The sequence below is a fragment of the Apteryx rowi genome, unplaced genomic scaffold (genome assembly GCF_003343035.1).
Source record: "Apteryx rowi isolate R43461 unplaced genomic scaffold, aptRow1 scaffold_490, whole genome shotgun sequence".
Classification (NCBI taxonomy): Eukaryota; Metazoa; Chordata; class Aves; order Apterygiformes; family Apterygidae; genus Apteryx; species Apteryx rowi.
Genome location: NW_020450750.1, coordinates 389,217 through 410,278, shown reverse-complemented (window position 1 = coordinate 410,278; position 21,062 = coordinate 389,217). Strand labels below are relative to the sequence as shown.

The 21,062-nt window shown below is 36.9% G+C and overlaps 1 protein-coding gene across 1 annotated transcript in view; it reads right to left on the bottom strand.

Moving 5' to 3' along the window:
* COL12A1 (collagen type XII alpha 1 chain) overlaps positions 1-21,062 on the bottom strand; it is a 107,453-nt gene that overhangs the window by 41,772 nt on the left and 44,619 nt on the right. Inside the window, exons 20-41 of the mRNA XM_026079032.1 lie at positions 20,405-20,569; positions 20,076-20,222; positions 19,274-19,413; positions 18,090-18,219; positions 17,228-17,373; positions 16,817-16,946; positions 15,805-15,944; positions 14,925-15,054; positions 13,080-13,219; positions 12,685-12,817; positions 12,557-12,583; positions 12,099-12,241; positions 9,403-9,532; positions 8,367-8,506; positions 6,931-7,060; positions 6,071-6,213; positions 4,947-5,076; positions 3,899-4,041; positions 2,246-2,375; positions 1,929-2,048; positions 1,146-1,292; positions 191-307 (exon numbers count right to left, since the gene is read on the bottom strand). Coding sequence (XP_025934817.1) covers positions 191-307; positions 1,146-1,292; positions 1,929-2,048; positions 2,246-2,375; positions 3,899-4,041; positions 4,947-5,076; positions 6,071-6,213; positions 6,931-7,060; positions 8,367-8,506; positions 9,403-9,532; positions 12,099-12,241; positions 12,557-12,583; positions 12,685-12,817; positions 13,080-13,219; positions 14,925-15,054; positions 15,805-15,944; positions 16,817-16,946; positions 17,228-17,373; positions 18,090-18,219; positions 19,274-19,413; positions 20,076-20,222; positions 20,405-20,569 — 2,901 coding nt within the window. The remainder of the gene's footprint in view (positions 1-190; positions 308-1,145; positions 1,293-1,928; positions 2,049-2,245; positions 2,376-3,898; positions 4,042-4,946; positions 5,077-6,070; positions 6,214-6,930; positions 7,061-8,366; positions 8,507-9,402; positions 9,533-12,098; positions 12,242-12,556; positions 12,584-12,684; positions 12,818-13,079; positions 13,220-14,924; positions 15,055-15,804; positions 15,945-16,816; positions 16,947-17,227; positions 17,374-18,089; positions 18,220-19,273; positions 19,414-20,075; positions 20,223-20,404; positions 20,570-21,062) is intronic.

Sequence of the window (21,062 nt, the reverse complement as noted above, 5' to 3'; positions counted from 1 at the left end):
TTCACAATAAGCAGCATTAACTCCCTCTTGCAGCTTTTTCACCACTCTAGAAAAACAGACTGTGTTCAGAGCTTTAAAGTTCAACCACATGCAGTATGACCTCTGATGGAGTCTTGCCACCATACTAAATACAGGGTGCCACCACTGAAATAAAATAGATATGTTCCCAGAAAAATCAAAATACACTTACCATCAGCTGGATTTAGCTTTAGTCTATAGGAAGTTGCTGACCGGTGAGCTGACCATCGGATACAGAAAGTATCCCAACCCACTTTGTAACTTGTTAGATCAGTGACATTCAAATATACTGTAAATGGAGAAAGAGATAAATTACTCCGTGGGGAATAGTATGTAATGGATGTTAAATGAATAAGGTCAAAATGAAAATTATATCAGCAGTGCTGGTCCAGAACTTGATTTTTTTTAATATTCATATATGAAAAAAGCAGTTCTAGTCAAATCTCTTTATTTTCTGTTATGCCCTGTAGATGCCTAGCTATTTACAAAGACCCAGCGGCTGATACCCTTCTCATATTAGGTAATAATCCACTTTATGAATTCAACAACTCATTTTATGAGTTTCTGCACTAAGTAAGTGGAGTTCTTTATAAAATAAGAGACATCTGAAAACCAGAATCTGTCTCACTATATTTACAGCAATACGGAAAAAAATGCAGTGAGTCAGCAAAAGTCTGGATGTTTAATTCAACTTAAATGCAAGAATTTTTATAAGCTTATTCACTGAGGTCATCAACAAAATCATTTCCTACTGAAAAGGTTAAGTTACAATCACTGGATGTTCTTGTGAGGTATGATCAGAGGCAGCAAAAAGCCTAAACCTGCACAGCACAGTTAGATTCTGCAGTACCCTGGACACAATTCAAGATTGGCCTGAACCATAGCTAAGCAAAATTTTAGGAAGCAGACTAGAAAAATTTATATCATCAAAACATTACTAAAAACTATATTCACACTACCCAAGCTCAATTTTTTAATACCTACATCATGGAAAGGTGATAAGAATTCTCCATGAGGGGATATTCAGACCTTCTAACAATCATCCTTAAAAATCCTCTCTTCAATCAACATTATCTCAGGTCAGCATGTGTATCTAGCATGACTACAACAAAATTATTTTGACTTACAGGTAGTGCCTTGATCTGTCAAAGGTATGCTCATTCCAGAATCATACTGGGCATAAACATTCACATCATAAGTAGTACTGGGAGACAAGTTATGCAGTGTGTAGGAAGTCACTTCTCCAACAAAAACCTCCATTGGCTCATTTGAACCTTGAATGAAGGGAAACATTAGGAAAAGACAGAGAGGGGAAAAGACTCATGATTAGATGACCTAGAAAATTATCAGCCTTCTTTAACAAGTCTTTAATTGTTAATCTTGTTTACTAAAACAAAACAAAATCATTTCTTAAATCGTCTCATTTTAGTATGTAAGACTATTGCGAACAGAACACATATAGCTTCACAAGCTATTGTGCAATATTTGTATTTAATTCAATTTCTAGAAAGGTAAGTTTGTCATTTCATTCTCTCATAAAACAAAAGTTTTGAAGGACCTTAACACCAAAATACCTGTCCGACACTCATCTCACATACACCAGCCCCATATCCTCAGGACAAGAGGTATTATTGAGAGGAAAATCAAGTCTGGTCCAGAACTTTATCTAGTCACCATATTAAATCTCAACTATACAATTTATTCTCTGTAATTAAATGCATGAAAGACTGTATTTGGTAGATTGCACTTCTTATGAAATACTGGTAATAAGAAGACTTAAACTTGCATCAAATCCAGTAAATAATGGAAATAAATAATGTTTTCACTATACATGTGATTTCTATTCTGATTTCCCATTAGCCATTCACTGTTCTGAAAGTGCTCTCTTCACAATGAACAGGCTTTCTTACCCACTGGTTTGTATACAATTTTATAGCCCAGAACAGGGGATGGTGAAGGATCCCAGGAAACTCTGAATCGTGTATACCATTCATCAGATATATATATGTTCTGAGGAGGAAGTAGGCCAACTGAAAAAAAAAAAAAACACCCTAATTAATTAGACTACTAACTGTTTTTCAACCTCTATAAACTTACAACATAACTCGGTAGGGAAAGAATCATGTCAGATACATCACTAGCATAATGAGACCTTAACAATGTTGGAACGYTCAAACAATCTTTATCTTAAATTTAAAAAAGAATATAGAGTATTAAAACAAATTACCAGTTCTTCCATTTCCAGTCAGTTGTCCACCATCTCCATCTTCATACACAGCCACAACAGTAATTTTATATGGTGTGTCTGACTGCAGCGGTTGTAGTATCACATTATTTCTTATCCCAGGAACTGTTGTCTAGAACACATAAGAGAAACAGAGGTAAATATGCCCACAGTATTGCAACTGACCAATAATGACAGTTAATTAGAACTAAAAAAGTGCTCAACACCTAGCACTCTTTTTATTATGTCCACTGTAGATGAAGTCATTCAATATATCTTAATGGTTATAGCCTATGAACAATTACAAGCGTGTGCTACTTTAAAATATAGAACACCATGGCTGGCATAAAAAGATAATGCAAATTGACTCTTTGGTCCCTGTCCTCACACCAGACTAAGACACTGCCATTCCTCACCCAGATTTCAATACCGTTCCCTCTGAAAAAGGGGAAAGTTCTGATGATGTGTTCAGAGACAGAAAAAGAGAAGAAAAAGCTCCTGAAATGAGGTGGGAAGACAAAGCCATTCACACTACTCCTCAGTTTCATTGTTGCTTCTTCATTATCCTCAAATCAGGATATCATTTTCCTAACACAAACAACAGTAACTCTGAGAAGGATGCCCTAAATATTTTGATGTGTAAAAACTTGCCTATTTATGCAACCAACAGTCTTCCCAACTTTCTGTGGCAACTATACACTATAGCTCCCTTCTAATTGAAAGTTAGGTATAATMCAAAAAGTGAAGCTGCTCCACAAAAAGGCCATATAGCATTGAAACTGCAGAAAGTATCTCAAGGTATCTCAAAAGCATGCCCCAATCAACACTTTCCATTATTAGCTGACAAAAATTTTCAGTTGTTTGAGACTCGCTGTTTTTATGAAACGTCCATCGTTTTCTGCAGAAAAGCTGTATGTGTTCAAAACACATCTCTCCACTGAAAAATGGTTTCAGTAGGGAATTTTCAACAGTGAACATTCAATACGTCCTACACAATGATATATAAGCAATAACAGCATTTAGATGGTGCTCTACATGTTGAATTTTGGCTGGTGGCAGTCAGCAGGAATTCTGCCATTGACCTCTATGGGATCTGAGTTTGACTTTGCTATAAGCACTCAGAGAATTTTATAAATATCAGATTAACTTGTGCTATGATTAAGCTGCAGGAAATTAAACACAAACACTTAAAATTCATACTGAACATTTCAAAACCAAGTTAGATGCTGAATCAAAGTTACCACTGCTTTCTTAGTTAAACCAACTTGGCCAACTCACTTCAAATTCTGCATCTTAGCACAATGACTTCATATTGAATAGAATATGAAGTAATGGCTATTCACCACAGCAAAATGTTTGAAATAAATGTAGGAAGCAGGTTCTGCTCAAAACCTTCTGATTAATGATGTGACTCACACATTTAACATTATTTTACACATGGTTTGGTTCATTAAACTGTTTATGCACTGCAACATTGTGAAACAAACTGTTTTAGACAAACCATGGCTTATCAGCATCAGTGACTCTTAAACAACAATGACCAAACCACCCATAAAGCTACCAAAGTGTGCTACATGTACAACAGGTATCTTTTTCTGTAGCCTAAACAATCAACTGAAAACATCTCAGTGTTTATTAAGGAATTACAGAGCTTACATATTCGTCTATGGGATCTCCCACAGTGGGTGAATAAATGATTCTGTATTGCTGGACTGGTCCATCAGCATGGTCCCATTGTACAGAAAGGCTGTTTGTGGTCTCATCAAACACCCTCACATTCCTTGGCCCGCTGCGAGGCACTAAAGAAAGAAAATACAGAAGTGTATATAAGTATAAAGCACTATTCTTCCAGTCCAGTGTAACTCTCACTAATTCAAGCATTGCCCTGGAGCAGAAGCTAAGGGCTCTCCCTGAAACCCAGAATAAGCATATACAGGCAGATTTGGTAGATAATACAGCAGTGCCTGATGGTCTTAAATAGAAATAGGACCTTAACTGGAAGAACTGGAGCAGTGTGAAAGGGAGAGAATATTGAAGGGACATGGAAGGTGAGCACCTATATAAATAGCCTGTCACATTTGCAAGTTTTATATATATATCTGGGGATATAATAAAGAAGGCATAGAGGCAGCAAAAGAGGGGTGGTATATGAATGCCATAGACAGGTTCTTAACACATTATTTCTCAGATTAATTTGAAATACACCCTGCATAGTCAGATCCTGCGAGCTAAGTTGCAACAAAGAAGTCTTGGTGTTTAGGCAACTCCAGAGAAACAAACATTTGGGGAGATCCACATATACAGTTATTATGTAAGACACAAAACATGAGGTACAATATTTTTTTCTGTTGACAGCAAATTCTACCTATCTTAATGTGCTATTTGTTTTCAGAAAGACAATTAGATATTTAGCTGCAATTAAATTTTAAAGAAGATTTTTTACATTCTCAAACACATAGGTTGAAATTAGGTTTATTTCACAGGTGAAAGTGAGTTCAGTGATTATGCATGTGCCACAACTGCCAGACAACATAACAACATCTCCCTTCCAGAAAGGCCTATAACAGTTTCAGCCATAATTCAGTTGCACCGATCTCAGGGTTGCACTGAATGGCTTACACTATTTGTGATTGCAACCAACTTTCTAAATTCCTAATACACCAAATCTTGACATAGATTTCACAAAGCAAGTACTGCCTCTTACATGTTCTTCCCTGTGCTTCACTTGGATTTCCTTCTCCATCTGCATACAGAGCTATAACATTTATTGAGTAAAGTGTGTCAGGAGTCAAGCGCTCCAGCATCACATCATGAGTGTTGGCTGGTATCACAATCTAAAATGGAAACAAAAAGCACCTACATTAAAAAAACTTCCATTAGCAATTTGATCGAAAAAAGAAAATTTGGGAACCCGACCATACTGTGTATTTTCTGAGTAAAATACTACAAGTTTAAAACAACCAATTAATACCGATAAATTTCAACAGCAGGTGCTACAAAAGACTGGAAAATACATAAGGAGTTCTTATTCTTCAAACAGAGTTGTTATTTTTTACATTTTACATGAAAACAGAAAAAAAGAAGAAACATTCAAGAACCCAAAGCAAAAAAGTAGATTCTATCATGGTTCACTGACATAAAAAGGACATTTCCTAATAGGTACTGACAGGTTCCCACTCGTGTGTGAAGAATTATACAGTTACACTTTACAGATGCAAATGACTCATTAAAAATTCTAACATTTTCATACAAACATATCCATCTCTACATGTACAATATGGGTGTACATTTTGTGTGAGTACATTCACAGGCCTAGGTCTAAGACTGCACCCCTTTCTACACAAATCCAAGACCTCTTACTTTRCATGTGGAGGGCAAATTTGTACTCATTCTCATATCCAGATTTCACTGCTCACCAAGTCCTACTTAAATGCTAATGATTTGGGATAAACAGATGGTTTAGTAGTAAAATCACAAAAACTTGGCATCTGGTTGCATAATTAATCATTTCCTAATAAATAGTTGTTTCCTTCTCTTACATTCAAAAAAAGGCTTTATTGTAACTCATTTTTACCTGAAATATGGTTAAGGATACTCAGTCCTCAATCCTCCGTACTAAATGGCAAAGGCTTATTTCTTATTTCTTTTCTTTCACTAAATTAAGCATTTATTTACAATGGAGTAAATTTCTTTAGGCATAGTGTTTTCAGCAGGGACACTACTAGGAAGATAATTGGCTTCAGGTCATTATTAGCATTCTATACTCATTGAAGGAAGCAATAAGCTCCACCCACTTTTAAGGGATAGTATAAAAACTAAATTACTTACAGATTCTGATGGCCTTGGGCCAGACAGTGGAGAATAATTAATTCTGTATTGTTGTACTGGACCTGGAGCAGGTTCCCATCGGACATTCATGCTGTTTGGTGTGGGGTTATAAACTTGAATATTTCTCGGTGTTCCTCTCTCCACTAGATCAAGGATAATTTAAGTTTTACAAAGCTGTTTACTTAGGAATGATCTGTTTCTACTTGGATTTACAACTGTGTGAAAAAGCAACTGAAAAGTTCATCAGCCCAAGATACATACATTACTTATGTTACCCTTAAATCTATGAATCTAAGAAAATCAGTTATTAATCATTACAAACATCCCTGCCATGCAGCGAAGTGCATATGTTCACGCTGCAAACTGAAGGTATAATGCTTTGTTACCACACTGGTGTTGCCTAATTAGTCACATAAGAAAAGTAGTCACAAAACACACATTTTAGTTCATGCTGGCATTCAGAGTTCAAACTCCCAGAAAATTTTAAGTACATGGCATGGACATCAACATGGATTAACACCAGTACTTGCCATTTGTTCACTAGTATTGCTACAGGCACTAGGACTGAAACTTTGCTGTTGTGTGGAGGTAAACCGTAAGTTAGCTGCACGGCATAGAGCTGAGATTTTCTGAGTTAAACGGACAGAAAGCCTCTATCTGAATAAGCAAAGAAAACTGTTTAAGTTACAGAACTACAACCATAACCAAGCAGGTAAACAGAGTTTCTTACACTGACGCCTTAGCTTGGGGAAAAAACTTCCACAGTTGATGTAAAATAAATTAGAATTCCTCAACTTCTACTGATTTGAGTCACTCGCACAAAAGTGCTAACTTCTTATTAAAAGAACTGTTTTACTTACAAGTTCTTCCAGTGTCAGACGTACGTCCGCCATCCCCTTCTGAGAAAACTGGAACCACAGTAACAGTGTAAGGTGTGTTGGACTCGAGAGACCTCAGGACGACATAGTTTGTGTTCCCTGGTACTGTGGTCTACAGATTTAAAAAGAAAGGTAGGGGGATGGCATTTACATAAAGAACACAAAAAGCTTAGATTTTTCCTATCTCCCTGTTGATACCAATTTTAGATTATTCTACACTTAATTACAAACCCCACAAGGGAACATAAACTGAAATTAACATCAAATTAGATCCGATTTAATACAAGTTCAAATACTTTTTTTTATTATTACTTACATCCCTGAATATAGCTGTAACCTCACAATCCAGCATGGTAGATTGCAATCCCCTCTCCTTTAAAAATCATGCCCTCCACCAYATCTCGCTTCTAGACTGGATATGACAAAATCTTTACCAAAGAAGAATGTAGTTGAAATTTGAAGTAACAGAGTATATGGTATCTTCTGGAATTGGCCTTCAGGAAAGTTCTGTCTTGGGCAGTGTTTGTTAAATCTTATGCTTTCCTACACAATCACTTACAGATGTTCTTCACTTTTGGGTCCAGATCTTGTTCTACTACTATCAGTAACAGAATCTACAGTGATTTCTCTAATGACAACTATTTAGCAGCTCAGAGACATTAAGGAGTCACTTTCTAAATCAAATAAACATTCTAAATCAAATAAACATTACATAATACTACAACATGCCAATGACAAGAAGTAATAAATACCTCATGTTAACAAGTAAAACTCCTTAGCATTTAAGAATACTTGTTATTAGTAGCTCTCTAGATGCTTTTTGAAATAGTTCTAAGTGATGTACTCCTCATTTCACAGGCACATCAAATTGTACAGATGTGGAAAATTMAGTCCAAGCGCGAAAGAATAATATTTTCCCAATCTGCAACGAGGGCAATCCAAACCCGTTTACAGAATTGTTTTAGCTCTTAAGTAATTAAGTCATTTTAGAAGATTGTAATAAGACACCCACATGGATTTTTCTGCTTTAGCAAATATCAGCCCAGGTGACTGCCTACAGCCCCATGACTACTTAGCAGTAAAAATGGGTAGAAATGAGGTCTCATAACTTTATAGCCCTTTGCACACCCTGAAATCAGCTTTACACCAACACACTTTGCCCTAAGAATAAACAGACACAAAACTGTGGTATTAACTCCCTGTACTAAGAACTAATCACTGAAAATCTAATATATTAAATCAAACATTGGTATTACATATGGAGGTTGCTGACTTTCATGTAGATGCTCTGCATTTGCTCCAGGGTGGCTAAGAACAGAAAATAGCCAGAGTGCAGGCAGTCCACAGCATTTCTGTCAGTGGAATCATAGGTTGCTGCTTATCTGAGACAGCCAGTGAGATCCACAAGAAAGATTTACCATTTCTTCTGAACCTCCAGCTGTAGGTACATAAAACACTTTGTATTGGCGAGGACTTCCTTCAGCATGATCCCATCGAACATTCAGAGTACTAGTGGTTGGGTCATAAACTCGCAAGTTCTTCACGGTGGTGAGAGGTTCTGAAATAGGTCAATGAGCCGTCAGAAATGTGGGTCACATTCTCTCACAGGTGCATGTCAGATCATGACTATGCAATGTATTATTATGAAATTTAAAAAATAACAGGTTTAACAGTTCATGTTAAATGTTATTTGTCTTCATTAATCAGAACTCATCAGCCCCATCCAACAGCATCAGGAATGTTAACTACAGTAAAAAAAGTTAGAATTATTTTCTTAATTTCTCACCAAGCACATTCCTATATCTGACTTTCCATAGCAGGCTCAAAAGTAAGCCAAAAATAAATGAATTAATAGTATGTTTACCCTCTATGCCCAAAGTGTGCATGGTAGCAAATCACTTAGTGCTTTCTCTAGGAATATCAAAATAATACTATCATCATAAAACAGTACAGTCTCAACATGCACTGTAAAGGTCAGTCTGTGAAGTGAAGGTGATGACAGAAAAGTAGTTTATACTTTTATATATATATATATATATGTACACACACACACACATTATATACTTATATACTTGTGTGTGTGTATATATATATACACTTATACTTACTTTATACTTTTAATATATATATACTTAAACTTATACTTAACAGCACACCTATGAGAGTCAACACGCCTTCAGATGCTTTAAAATGTTTTCTAAACTGTGGCATAAGGAGACAAACAGATTAAAGTGAGGAAAAAGTTCCATAGTAGCATTAGCCAGTGGTCCACGGTTTCTCTACAGTCAGCAGATTGGTAGGAACTCTTACYGACTTTAGATATTCAAAACCTATCCAAAGACAAATGACTAATGTCAATGGGATGATTTTCGCCATAGGAAATCTGTCTCAGCTAATCTGAAAAGCAACACATCAACGCTGTTTTACACCTAACAAGGAGATAGATTTACTTACTGGTTCTGCCTCGGCCTGTCATTCGTCCGCCTTCGCCATCCGCATACACTGATGACACAGTGATAGCGTATGGTGTGTCAGGCTGCAGCTTCTGTATCACTACACTATTCTGTCGCCCCCCAACTACAGTCTGCAATAGGACAAAACAAAAAGATTAAAATCCCCTTTATCCTAAGTCTTACCATTAGAGTCAAGAATGTAACTATTTGATACAGAGCAGAAAACACTAGGATTTGTCATATGGTGCAAAACTTTTGTGACTGAAGCTGACAGTAGACATAGAACAGTAGTAATATTCAGTAAATATCCATTTTAGCTAATTTAGACAGAGTCTAGTGACACAAAGCCAGTATTTTTTAAGACTTCTAAATTTGCGTACAGCTACAATTACGTATCAACTGTCAGTTTGTTCTGCGCCAGCACAGAGCTGTTTTTTCCACATTGCCTCTGACTACATCATATTGAGTTTGGTAAGTTCTTTATTTGCTTTGATAGACTTTGAATTGGGCTTATTATGCTCCACTCTCAGGTATAATGCAAGGATGGAACAATCTGCAGATCTCTAAGGTACATTTTGTAMAACAGCAACATTGTCTCTCCTTGATTTCATGCATTTTATTGTATGTTGCTTCAGTAACTGTTCTAAAATGTTTTTGTTAAGGGTCTAAAAGTATTATACATCTTTCATTTCAATTTTACTTCAACATATAACTATGTGATAACCATTCTGATAACCATATATCACAATCCCCACCAAGGAGAAGATTTACAGTGCATTGAGAATAACACTCAGAACATCAGCACTTGGGAATTTTGCAGTTGCTCAAGGGCATCCTTTTTCTTTTTTAGGACTATCTGAACATTTTCAAAGCCTATTCAATTCATGTAGTTATGTCATAACACTTAAAATGTTTCAACAATGAAGAACTCTGATAAGGAGCAAGTATTTATACCCCTTCACATTTCATTAGGATTAGATGTTTTTAATTTATCAGGAAACTTTATTTGTATTCAGGTGTCCAACACTCAGTTCAAAGCATAAATGCTTTTAGCATCCCATCATGGCAGCCTCCATATTTTAGTATCTACATGCCTTTCAAAATCTGACCCCAAACGACCACGATGGTCTCAGAAGTTTGGTATGCAGTTTTTGCAGACCTGTCTTCAAATCACCTTTGCTCTCTCCTGGTCCCAAGGCCATCAGATGTCAGACCAGTCTCACAAAGCAATAAAACCTTTTAGAAATTCCATTTTACATATTTCAGTGGGAACACTGCTATAGTTTCTCCAGCAACAACAATTTAATCAAATATCACAATCACAAAGAAGGGTACAAGAAATTGCTATCATATGACCAAGAATCATTTGCAGTTAAAGATTAACACTTCATAAGCAGAGCGTGAATGTTCTGTGTGCTCTCCTTAGAATAGAGGTGTCTTCACCGACTGCTACTGCTGGGCTTTCTATCTACTGAGAACAATTATGTCTATTCCATGTTCTGTGTCACTACACAAATTTCCACAGAATGCCCATTCTTTTTTCACTTCAGCAATTACAGATCACATCCGGCTGATAACATGACTATTTAATTAACCTTACTGCTGCTACTGCTAGTGATTTCTCACTAGAATTGCATTGATTGTCAAAAAAATTGCCTGTTAGTTCTTTGTGGCTATCTCTAGGCCTTTCTCAGATACACTGTTTCTTAATAGTATTGGTTTGAATTTTAAAAAAGATTTTACTTCAACTCAAATGCATGCTGTCCAGAAGAGAGTAGAACTGGGTGTGTAAGTATCCAACCAATTCTAAAGTAAACGCGCCTAGATATGCTTCTGAACATGTAGGATCTCAGATTACAGTAACAAGCTAAATATGTGTGGTTTTCTTCTGAGATTGTTCCTGTGAGTCACGTGGCAGTAACCACAACAACCTCCTACTGCAGAATATGGCATTTTAAGTAGCACACACATTTGATAAACAGGCTGACTGAATTACCRTTCCCAGGCTATGTTGCTTAGACCACCAGCAGTCTACACAACTCATGCTGATGATCCGGGGAAAGCTGGCTGGTCACACAATATTGGCTTTCTCCCATCATTACAGCTGTTCAATCATATTAAAAGACACTAAAATACCTTAAACACTTCCCTAAAATATGTTTCCCATGGATTAGCTTTTGCAACTGCCACTTCTTGTTGGATATTCTGTCCCTAGTGTGATAAGAGAGGATAACATACAATTCTCAGCTGTCCACAGTATGATCCATGGCAAAGCCCCTCTGATGGCACATGAACTGCACTGTGAGAAAAATGGCAAGCTCTTGACTATGGAAGAAGTGATGCTATTTCCTATTACTGACTGTTGTGATAAATGTATCTCTGTGACTTGTACTCTAATGTGCTGATTGATTTGTTCCTCAAAAATTTTCATTTTATTCTGATCATAATTATACGACTTTCAAGAAAATGGGCTGTATCCGAGCTGTATCTTGCTTTACACAGAACATACCATCTTGAAAGTGAAAGGGAAGAAAAAAAAAAGGTGGTAACGTGTACATATTTGCTATAAATAGAAATCTTCCCCTAAAAGACAATTAATATATGCACTGTTGTGCTTTGGAAATAAATTATCTCATGGTTTAATTTGCAGAACTACCTTACAAGGTTTAATAACTACAGCATTTCAGAATTAGTTACCGACTGTTCAGGGCCATCCCCACTGATAGGCTGGTAAATGATCCTGTATCTCTGTACTCGACCACTGGCAGGATCCCACTTCACAGTCAAACTGTGTGAAGTTGCATTGTACACCTGAAGGTTTCGTGGGCCACTCTTTGGGGCTGAGAAAGGTAGTAAAGCAAAGAATAAACATATAATTCAAGCAAAAAAACACAAACAAACACTGCACTCACACTTTTAGGGCTGCATGAATGTCCCACCAAAAGCAGAATGTATTAAAAACAAAAACAAGACAATATAAACTGTAATGTTTGTAAAATAACAAACATGTGGTAAACTAGTGTTTAGCATTCCTCCAAACATACAATAATGTTTAATAAACAATCTCAGCTTTTTAATGTCAACATTCTGCTCATTTTAGAAAAAGGGAGGTACAGGCTTTCTTTAATACTATACCTGGAAATTCAGGTTCTTACCTTGTGTGGTTATAGGCACCAATGGTACTAGAAAAAAGGCAGAAAGAGTTTTCAGAACTCTTGCATGTGGATGCCTTCCAATTTAATAACTATGAAATACAAAATGTAGAAACCCTTAAACTACTTACGTGTCCGTTCACTGCCAGTCAGGTCATCACTTTCTGATTCATCAGGATAGATGGCAGTAACTGAGACATCATATAATGTATCTGGATTCAGATTTTCAAAGACCAAACTATTCTCATCCCCATTTAAGATGGTCTTGTGGAGAATTAAAAAAAAAAAAAAGGAGAGAGAGAGAGAGGGAAAGAGAAAGAGAGAAATGAGTAACTTTTCACACAGTAACATCACTACAAGTGGCTATAACTCAAACTCTGTATTCTAGGTCTTCTCATAGAATTTCCAAGGAGCACAACAAGAATGCTTGCCAGACATAAGTCATTTATTAATTAGATTTTTGATTTTAAAAATATACACTCTGAGACACTGCTCCCAAAATCCTAGGGTGACCATCCATTCTTACCTCCTGTTTTTCTGATCTTCCATAGGGTCCCCAGGTTATTCTGTACAGAGAGACATCTGGAGCTCCATGATCCCAAGTTCCTCTGAAACTATGCTTGGTTACATCTGTGATTCTGAGATTGACTGGTGCTGGTACAGGCTCTATTATGGGAAAAGGAAAAATACTCCACAAAATGTAACTACAGAATGAGTATAGTTAAACCAAATAATTGCTCAGATAAAGAATTCAGAAGATAGTCTTCTGTAGAAGTTTCAGTTGTCAGTTACTATGCTTCTAATAACTACAACAAAATCCCGTACTATAACTCAGCAGCTACACTAAGCAAGTCGTCCTTCATAATTTCACATTACCAGGTCATCACCTGATAAAACAGACATAGCTCCACTGACCTCAGTCAATTTATGCCTATTCAAAACAACTGAAATCCCAGCCCCTACATTGTGGAGTTAGAAGGAGTAATTATGACCCCATCACCAACCCCTAGCTCTGAGCTCTTGCATGAGTTTCACCTAGATCTTAAAATTTCTTATATAAGCCAAACAATCCATGGCTGAATTACACCTTTTTTTTTTTTTTAGAAAGATAGCAGAATTCACAGAGGTTAACATTAGGTTAAGGAGGCAAAGGGTTATAGTCACTGGAAAGAAATGGGTGCCTCTAAAAGGCAAATGAGAGATAGAAACTACAATCAGGTTCTCCATCTCCTGGAGAAGCCTATTTCTTCCCACTAACTTTCTCACTCTCTCTGTTGCTCTCCTTCAGTCCAAACATTCAAATTCTTATACGAGATTGGAGCATGGGCCACTCTCTCTCTGACAAATAGGTTCAACTGCAAGAGCTAGTCCCCATCCATTATGAAGGAGCCMGAACAATCACAGAACTGAATACAGCCTGTGAGACTCACTCCCACAAACAATAGGTAAAACTACAGACCTAAACTAAAAATAATTTCTTTGACAGAGCTTTCCTCTTTTTCCTCACACATACACTCACACAAAAATACRGGTATAGAACAGGCTCACACAAAAGGAAGCAAAAAATATCTCACAAACATTTTCAAATACACCAGGCTACAAAACAAAAAATTAAGCAGAAATACAAAAAGAGAGCATGTTTTCTTTTTTTTACTTCAGAGTGCGGGTCAATGATAAAGTAACATTGTCCATTCCTATTCTAGCTCTCTTCTTAAACCATAAGCCCAGATCAGGATGAGGGCTTCTCTGATATCAGCTTTCTCTTTTCAGTCTGCATCAACTCTCTTGTCTGGAGATTTGCTCTTACCATCCATGCAATACCCTTTCCTTGTCTTTATCTGTTGTCATTAATGAAATGCTGCCTTTATGATTACCTGAATAATATATCTCTAAAAGTACAGGCTGGCTTACCATTCCACGATATAAAAATAATCTTGTGTCAGAAGCAAGATCAAACCTCTGTAACTGTCTAGCACATTCCCTAGCTTCCTACTCACTTTCCTAGATTTCAAGTAACTTCACAGACTTGCTAAACCTTTCCTCTATTCTCATATTCTCTCATTAATTCTACCCCTACTTTCCTCCTTCAGCTTCTAAACACAACAAATTTTTCTTCAGTTGTTGGTCTGTTCCCTCTCTGCAGACAGCAGGCTCAGTGTTTACTGCAAAAAGATGCTGACCTCATCTGAGATTCTCAAAGATTCTCAGGATTATATTGCAAATAATGCTACAAATACAAGTAAAACATTTCTCAGACTGAACAGATTAAAATTATGTTTCCACCTAAACTCAATAATATATTGCAACACACACTCCTTAAATAGAATCTAAGATAAAAATATCTATAAGCAGAGTTATTAGGAAAACTTACGAGTAACAGCTTCTGCAGATATTGGTAGAGATTCCCCTTCATCATATACAGCAACAACTTTTACATTATACAGTGTTTGGGAGGAAAGGTCAGAAAGAGTTGTGCTGGTTTTGGATCTGTCAATTTCCACCTAGGAGTAAAAATAATGACTTAAGATTTAAAAATTATTCTATTTATGATCCKGCATTTAATTAAATTGTAGGAATTCCTGTACTGAAAAAGAGAAAAGTATTTTGCATTAAATTTTACCATTTTCCCCTACATTTACACCTGAATGTTGAAGGTCTATCTAGTAACTGCCATTGCAAAGTATATTGTCCCAGATACCAGCAAGCTACTTCTGGCTGTTTCACTGCTTCATTCGTTTTGGAAATGAGGATGCAAACTGCCTCTCCAGAAAGTTCTCATTCCCTTATAAAAACACATTTAATCCTTGAAGAGTTGATTCATGTCTAGCAGCGCAACTACGGAAAGCTTGCACATAACTCAAAGAAAGGCATCTGTAACAATGCTCACTCACGTGGTGTCAGTTAGGAAAAGAGCTAACACGCCTCCTTTAAACCACAATCATGTTCCTCCTAATTGTAAGCTGTTTTTAAAGCTTGGCATAGTACAGTCATGGAGCAAAAATGGCTATTTATCAAAACACAGGAGAACTCTAGTAAGCTTGAGGCCTTATCCCCCTCTTTATGAGAAGGAGGGGAGTATGCGAAGAATTCCAGCCCAAGTTTATTCAGCTCCCAAGACATCAGTACTCTTTCTTGACTGATGTTCCCTATTCTCAATGGCTTCTAGTATTACTTTTAATATTATTTTAATAATCCAGCTTCTCAAAATAAAACTCTCTTCAAGTACTTGCAAAAATGTTCCTTTTCCTTACCTCCTTTATGTCAGCTTCTTCAGCTTCTTTGTATCTTAGGATGTATCTTCGAACCTTGCCTGGGGCAGGATCCCAAAGGATGTTCATGCTGCTGTGAGTAACATCCCTGATTGTTAAGCCTCTTGGTCCAGGCAAAGGTACTATACAAATAATGACAGTAGTAAGTGAAAATGCTATTCACAAGAGAGGTGTAAGTCTCTCACTGAATGAATTAATTATTTTCATGCATTTAATTCAAATGGCAGCAGTAACTTTCCAGGCAGTTCATTGCTCTGGCCATTAGATGAGACAGGTTAACAACTTACTGTCCCAGCAACCAGCAAGATAGCTAAAAACTATAATAGATTCACGTTTGTGAATTATGAGCACAATACTTCTAGAAGTACCAGTGCTCTTTTCTTAAGAACGTAACTTTTGGTGACAATCAAATTAAACCAGCCACTTTTCATGTACACTTAAGGGCTTAACATTGTTTAAGAACATAAGAATAACCACACTGAGTACATCTAGCCCAGAAACATGCCTGCAGCAGTAGGAAATTGTAGTCGTTTAAGGAAAGATATAAAAAAGGAAGCCATGTTTATATCAGTCTTTCCCTTSGTATGGTATGCTTCCTTCTTCGTACCCAATTTTTCCAATTTTATTAATATTTGGGGGCCATAGATTCTCCATACTTAAGTGAGCCCCTCTGAATTCAGGAACAAGGTTACTAGAAGTTATTAATGCAACCAAAATTGAATCCCTTTTAAAACACCATAACCTAGAGACTGTCAAATCAACTTGCTTCATTATTCAAGGAAAAAAAATTTTGTTCCTCTTTTAATAATTGGTTCATTTTCTTTGAAATTTCCTTCAGGATACTTTGGAAACATAAGAGTAGTGTAAAATGCATAAAACAGGAAAAAGATGGTCTTCTAAACAAAACAAAACAGAAATAAAAAAGTTGCATGAAATAAAACRAAAGTTAAATGTTGCTGAACCAATAACAAAGCAAAAATCAAGATGTCCATACATGTCACTTCCTGGGAGGTGAGTGGGTCACTGGTCATATCGCCAAACAATACGTAAGCAGTTAAAGTGTACTCAGTATTAGGGATGAGGTCTACCAGCTGAACCTCATTCACTGATGATCCAACACGCATCTGCACATTAAAAAATTACACCATGTTTAAAAAACTAAAGAAAACAGAGGCAGAAAAGCAAACAATGATTTAACTTAAAGGGAATTTTGTTTGTGAGATTTGTAGTATATTTACAGCTTCCTGACTGATGTCATTGTATACAATATCCCAACTAAGTTCACACAGCACTTCAAGTAGTACATGCCAGGTTTTTTTGACTGTTATGATACAGGAAGCAAATCTATCAGTTTTTCTTAATTTTGTTTTGGCAGAGTACAGGAAGTGAAGACAAATTCTCTTACCTCTTTCTCTGTAGTTGGGACTGTGGCATTCACAGGTTCATATGTTAGCAAATAACCAGTAGCTCCATTGAGAGGTTCCCATCTCACTTTCATAGAAGTTGATCCAATGTCATAAACATTCAGGTTTCTAACTGAAGAGATTGGCACTGTCAAATAAAAAAATATATATTAATTTATTTCCATTATCATTTCATTATTTCTACCTTCTATATCCTTCATATTTCACAACAGAGGTAGTACTATTGAGAATAGAGCACATGGGCATTAGAAAGGGAAGGGAAATGAGCCCCTAACATTCAACTTTCTGGAGGAGGCAGAAAAGTCACTCTATGCCGCATTCAATATCAACATACCTAACATCAATAACACAGACAGCTGACAGTAGAAACATAATAGCTAAGTTATGTCTCTCAACATAGAAATGATGCAATTGTATTGAAACGTGTTTTTGTTAATCTTACAAAATTAGAATGAATTTCATGTAACATTTTGGCTGCTAGCAGCAGGAATTAATGAATGAATATAGGTCTGTATATGATAACATTTCTGGAATTTATAAACTCCATCTTGTAATTCATCTCTACTGCTCTAGGCTAAGAAGGCTGGTACAGCAGTGTCTTTACAAGTCTGGAAGGAGGCCAAAGTTGGGACAAACATTTTTTACCACACAGCAGTTTCTCTTTGCTACAGTTTTCCAGCCAAAATCTGAATGACCAGTGTAACACAACACAGTTTGGTCATTCCAGTCAATAATTTTGTTTCCTCTAAAAAGAAAGCCCATAGTGCTAAAAGTTCTATTGGATGGTTTTCCATATATCAGATTGGTTGTTAATATGTTATTCACATTGCAATTCTAACTTACGAGTTGTTTCCCTCCCGATTAGAGGTTCACTGCTTTCATCTTCTACCACAGAAAACACGTTAACAACATATTCTGTTTCGGGTTTCAGATCTTTCAGAACTGTCGTAGCTTCCATCCGACTTACATAAAACTACATAAAATAGGAACAATGTTAACTAAGTGTACAGCAAATGCATCTGTAATCTTATCTCTAACAAAAAATTAATTCCTTGTGAAAATCCTCAGAAATCAATGGTCTAGAACTAAAAATAAGCATGGTCTTAATCTGCTGTGTCTTCTGTCTTATAGAACTTTGGAAATATACTTTGGAAAAAGAAGTCAAACATCCAAGGTACTCTAGGTGGTTACAGCACGTGCCATTAGCGACATCTTGCAGAACAGAAATGGCAGCAGACAGTCAAGCTGTAAAGCCAGTGTGCATTGGAATAGCTGCTTCAAATCTAATCATAGGCCAAATCCTGAGGTCACAATAAAACTAAGACAAAACTCCCAATGAGTCAAATCTGAGTTAGGATTTAAAATCCACATTCAGAGGTAGGACATTCCGAGTTAGGCACATGGAGGTGCCTAACTTCATTCTCCTATTATCCTGCCTGGCTGAAGAGAGTGATGAGCAATTCAGAGTGCCTAGTATCTAGGGTTGCCTGCTACTGGCTCTCTGTGGAGAGAAGTAATAACCACAAGATGAGCTTGACCATATGCATTAACAGTTTGAATCTGTGCCTAAGCACATTCTCCAAAGTACTATCATACAATGCTCATCTAAATGCTACCTCACAACCCACATCACCCACTGACCTTTTCTCTATTAACTAGAAAATGCACTAAAAGGACAGTGAGCCTACCTGTGAGTATGCTCAGAAAATTTCCACTGCAGACTCATTTAAACCAACATAAGACAATAGAATATGAACAGAAAGGAATTACTAGAAAATATCATTCAGCTATTTTTAAAAATATATATTTTATTCCCAGATTAATGATTTTAAAACAAAGTCTGCTCCTCATTTTTGTAATTTTGTTTATGGTTTACAAAATAAGGTATTATTGACCTTGGAAGCTTTTTTTCATTTACTGTTATACCACACACAGCCTAATAAGCACAAACTTCAGAATGGCATTACTGTGATGCAAAAGTCCAAGGTTATCATGGACAATGTCAGAGAAGAACATACAGCACTAACCTGTTGGGGTCTGCCGCCAGAGGTAGGGTAGTATTCAACCCTGTATCTATCGACACTCTCAGAAGGTGGAGTCCATCTCAGTCTGAAAGAACGAGGTGTCACTTCTGAAATAACTAGGTTAGAGGGAGGTGGCAAATCACCTACAAGTGGAAACAAATTAAAATTCATGAATTTATTCTTATGTCATCAAGAATAAAAATGTGACTTACAACAACATAAAAATGTTTTTTTTAAAGAAAAAAACAAACAGTTGAGGTATTTGCTTATGTTTCTGTTTCCTCAGGAAACTCTTAAAACAACTGTGTGAACAAACAGCTCATCATCACACCCTCAAGTCCATACAAACTCCCTATCCTTCCTACYCCACCTCCAACACCAGTGTTTCACTGGAAGACCATCAGGTAACATGAGTGTTCTTCCATGCCAGGCTTTGGTTCTGAGCTGTCAGACACTTATACTTTAAAAGAGCAGAGCTGCTAAAATTTTATTTATTGGATGAGTATCATCAAAGAACCTGCCAGACTGAGCAAAAAGGTGACAAAGTGAGCAACATATTTCCTGACTCTGGGAAAAAGGCAAGCATGTCCAGCCATGTCATGCTGTGTTAGGTATAACACAGCCATTGTTGAAAGGAAAGGAAGAACCCCTGCGGGTATTCCAGGTGGTCTGCACAACATCCTTAGACCAGCAGCTGAAAAAACAGCTCAGGGCTACACAGTGTTCCCAGAAAGTAATGAAAAGGAATTAGCAAATCAAGCACATAAACAGAAAGAGGATGAATTAGTTAGAATATGTGATGTACCTGGGCCTTTCACACTGTTACACAGATTTGTGGTTACATCATCAACAATGCTAGCCAGGAAGGAGAAATCTGCAACGTTGTAAGCATGGATGTCATCTGGATCCGTTGCAATCTGCTTCAATTCATTTTCATCTGCATTTTTAATACCTTACAGAGAAGATATGAGAACGAAGCTTGTTAGGAACAGTGGCCGTGACACATACTGCCATGAACATAAGCTTCTAAATACATTCTTTGAATCCTCTTTTAGATACTTATGTTTCTTTCCACTTCTGTGTACAGTTAGCATACGGGGGGTAACTCAGCCTACCTCTTCATACAATACTTACCAATTGCATAAAGTTCCACTCCCTCATCTCTGAGTCTCCTTGAAGGGGTGACTACATCATCTTGTGATTTGCCATCAGTGATAAGAACACCAATTTTGTGAGCTCTGGGCCTCAAGCCTACATCTTGTTTGAAGTTGTTCTTTAAGATGAAATCCAAGGCCATTCCTAGCATGATACAAAGGAGGTAACCATCACTATACACTATTTTAAACATACAGTCATGGTAAAGGAGAGTATTTCATCCTGGTCATTTCACTCTGACAACATCATTCCACAATTTACTTCCTTCAGGGAGCACTCAGAATCCCACTGAAGTCCATCATCTACACTCACCAGGAATTGGCACCATTTCAGTCCTTTCAAGGTCTCTGATCTCTTACCTTTTATGCATTACCCTCCTATCTGGTTCTCTGTAGTCTCCCTTCTGGGTCCTCACCTTGTCTTCATCCCAACCCTGACATGGAGCTGCCTTTTTTTCTTCTCATATGCCAAAATGCAACCCTGCAGCTCTTCATCACCCAAGCTCTCCTCCATCATATTTCTCCAGGTTTCCACTGAGAATATATGGCCACATGCTATGCCTGTTCTCATCCAAACATACCCAAAGTGAACTGCAAGCCCCTCTGATCATGTACAAATTTGAGCTCACTGAACAATA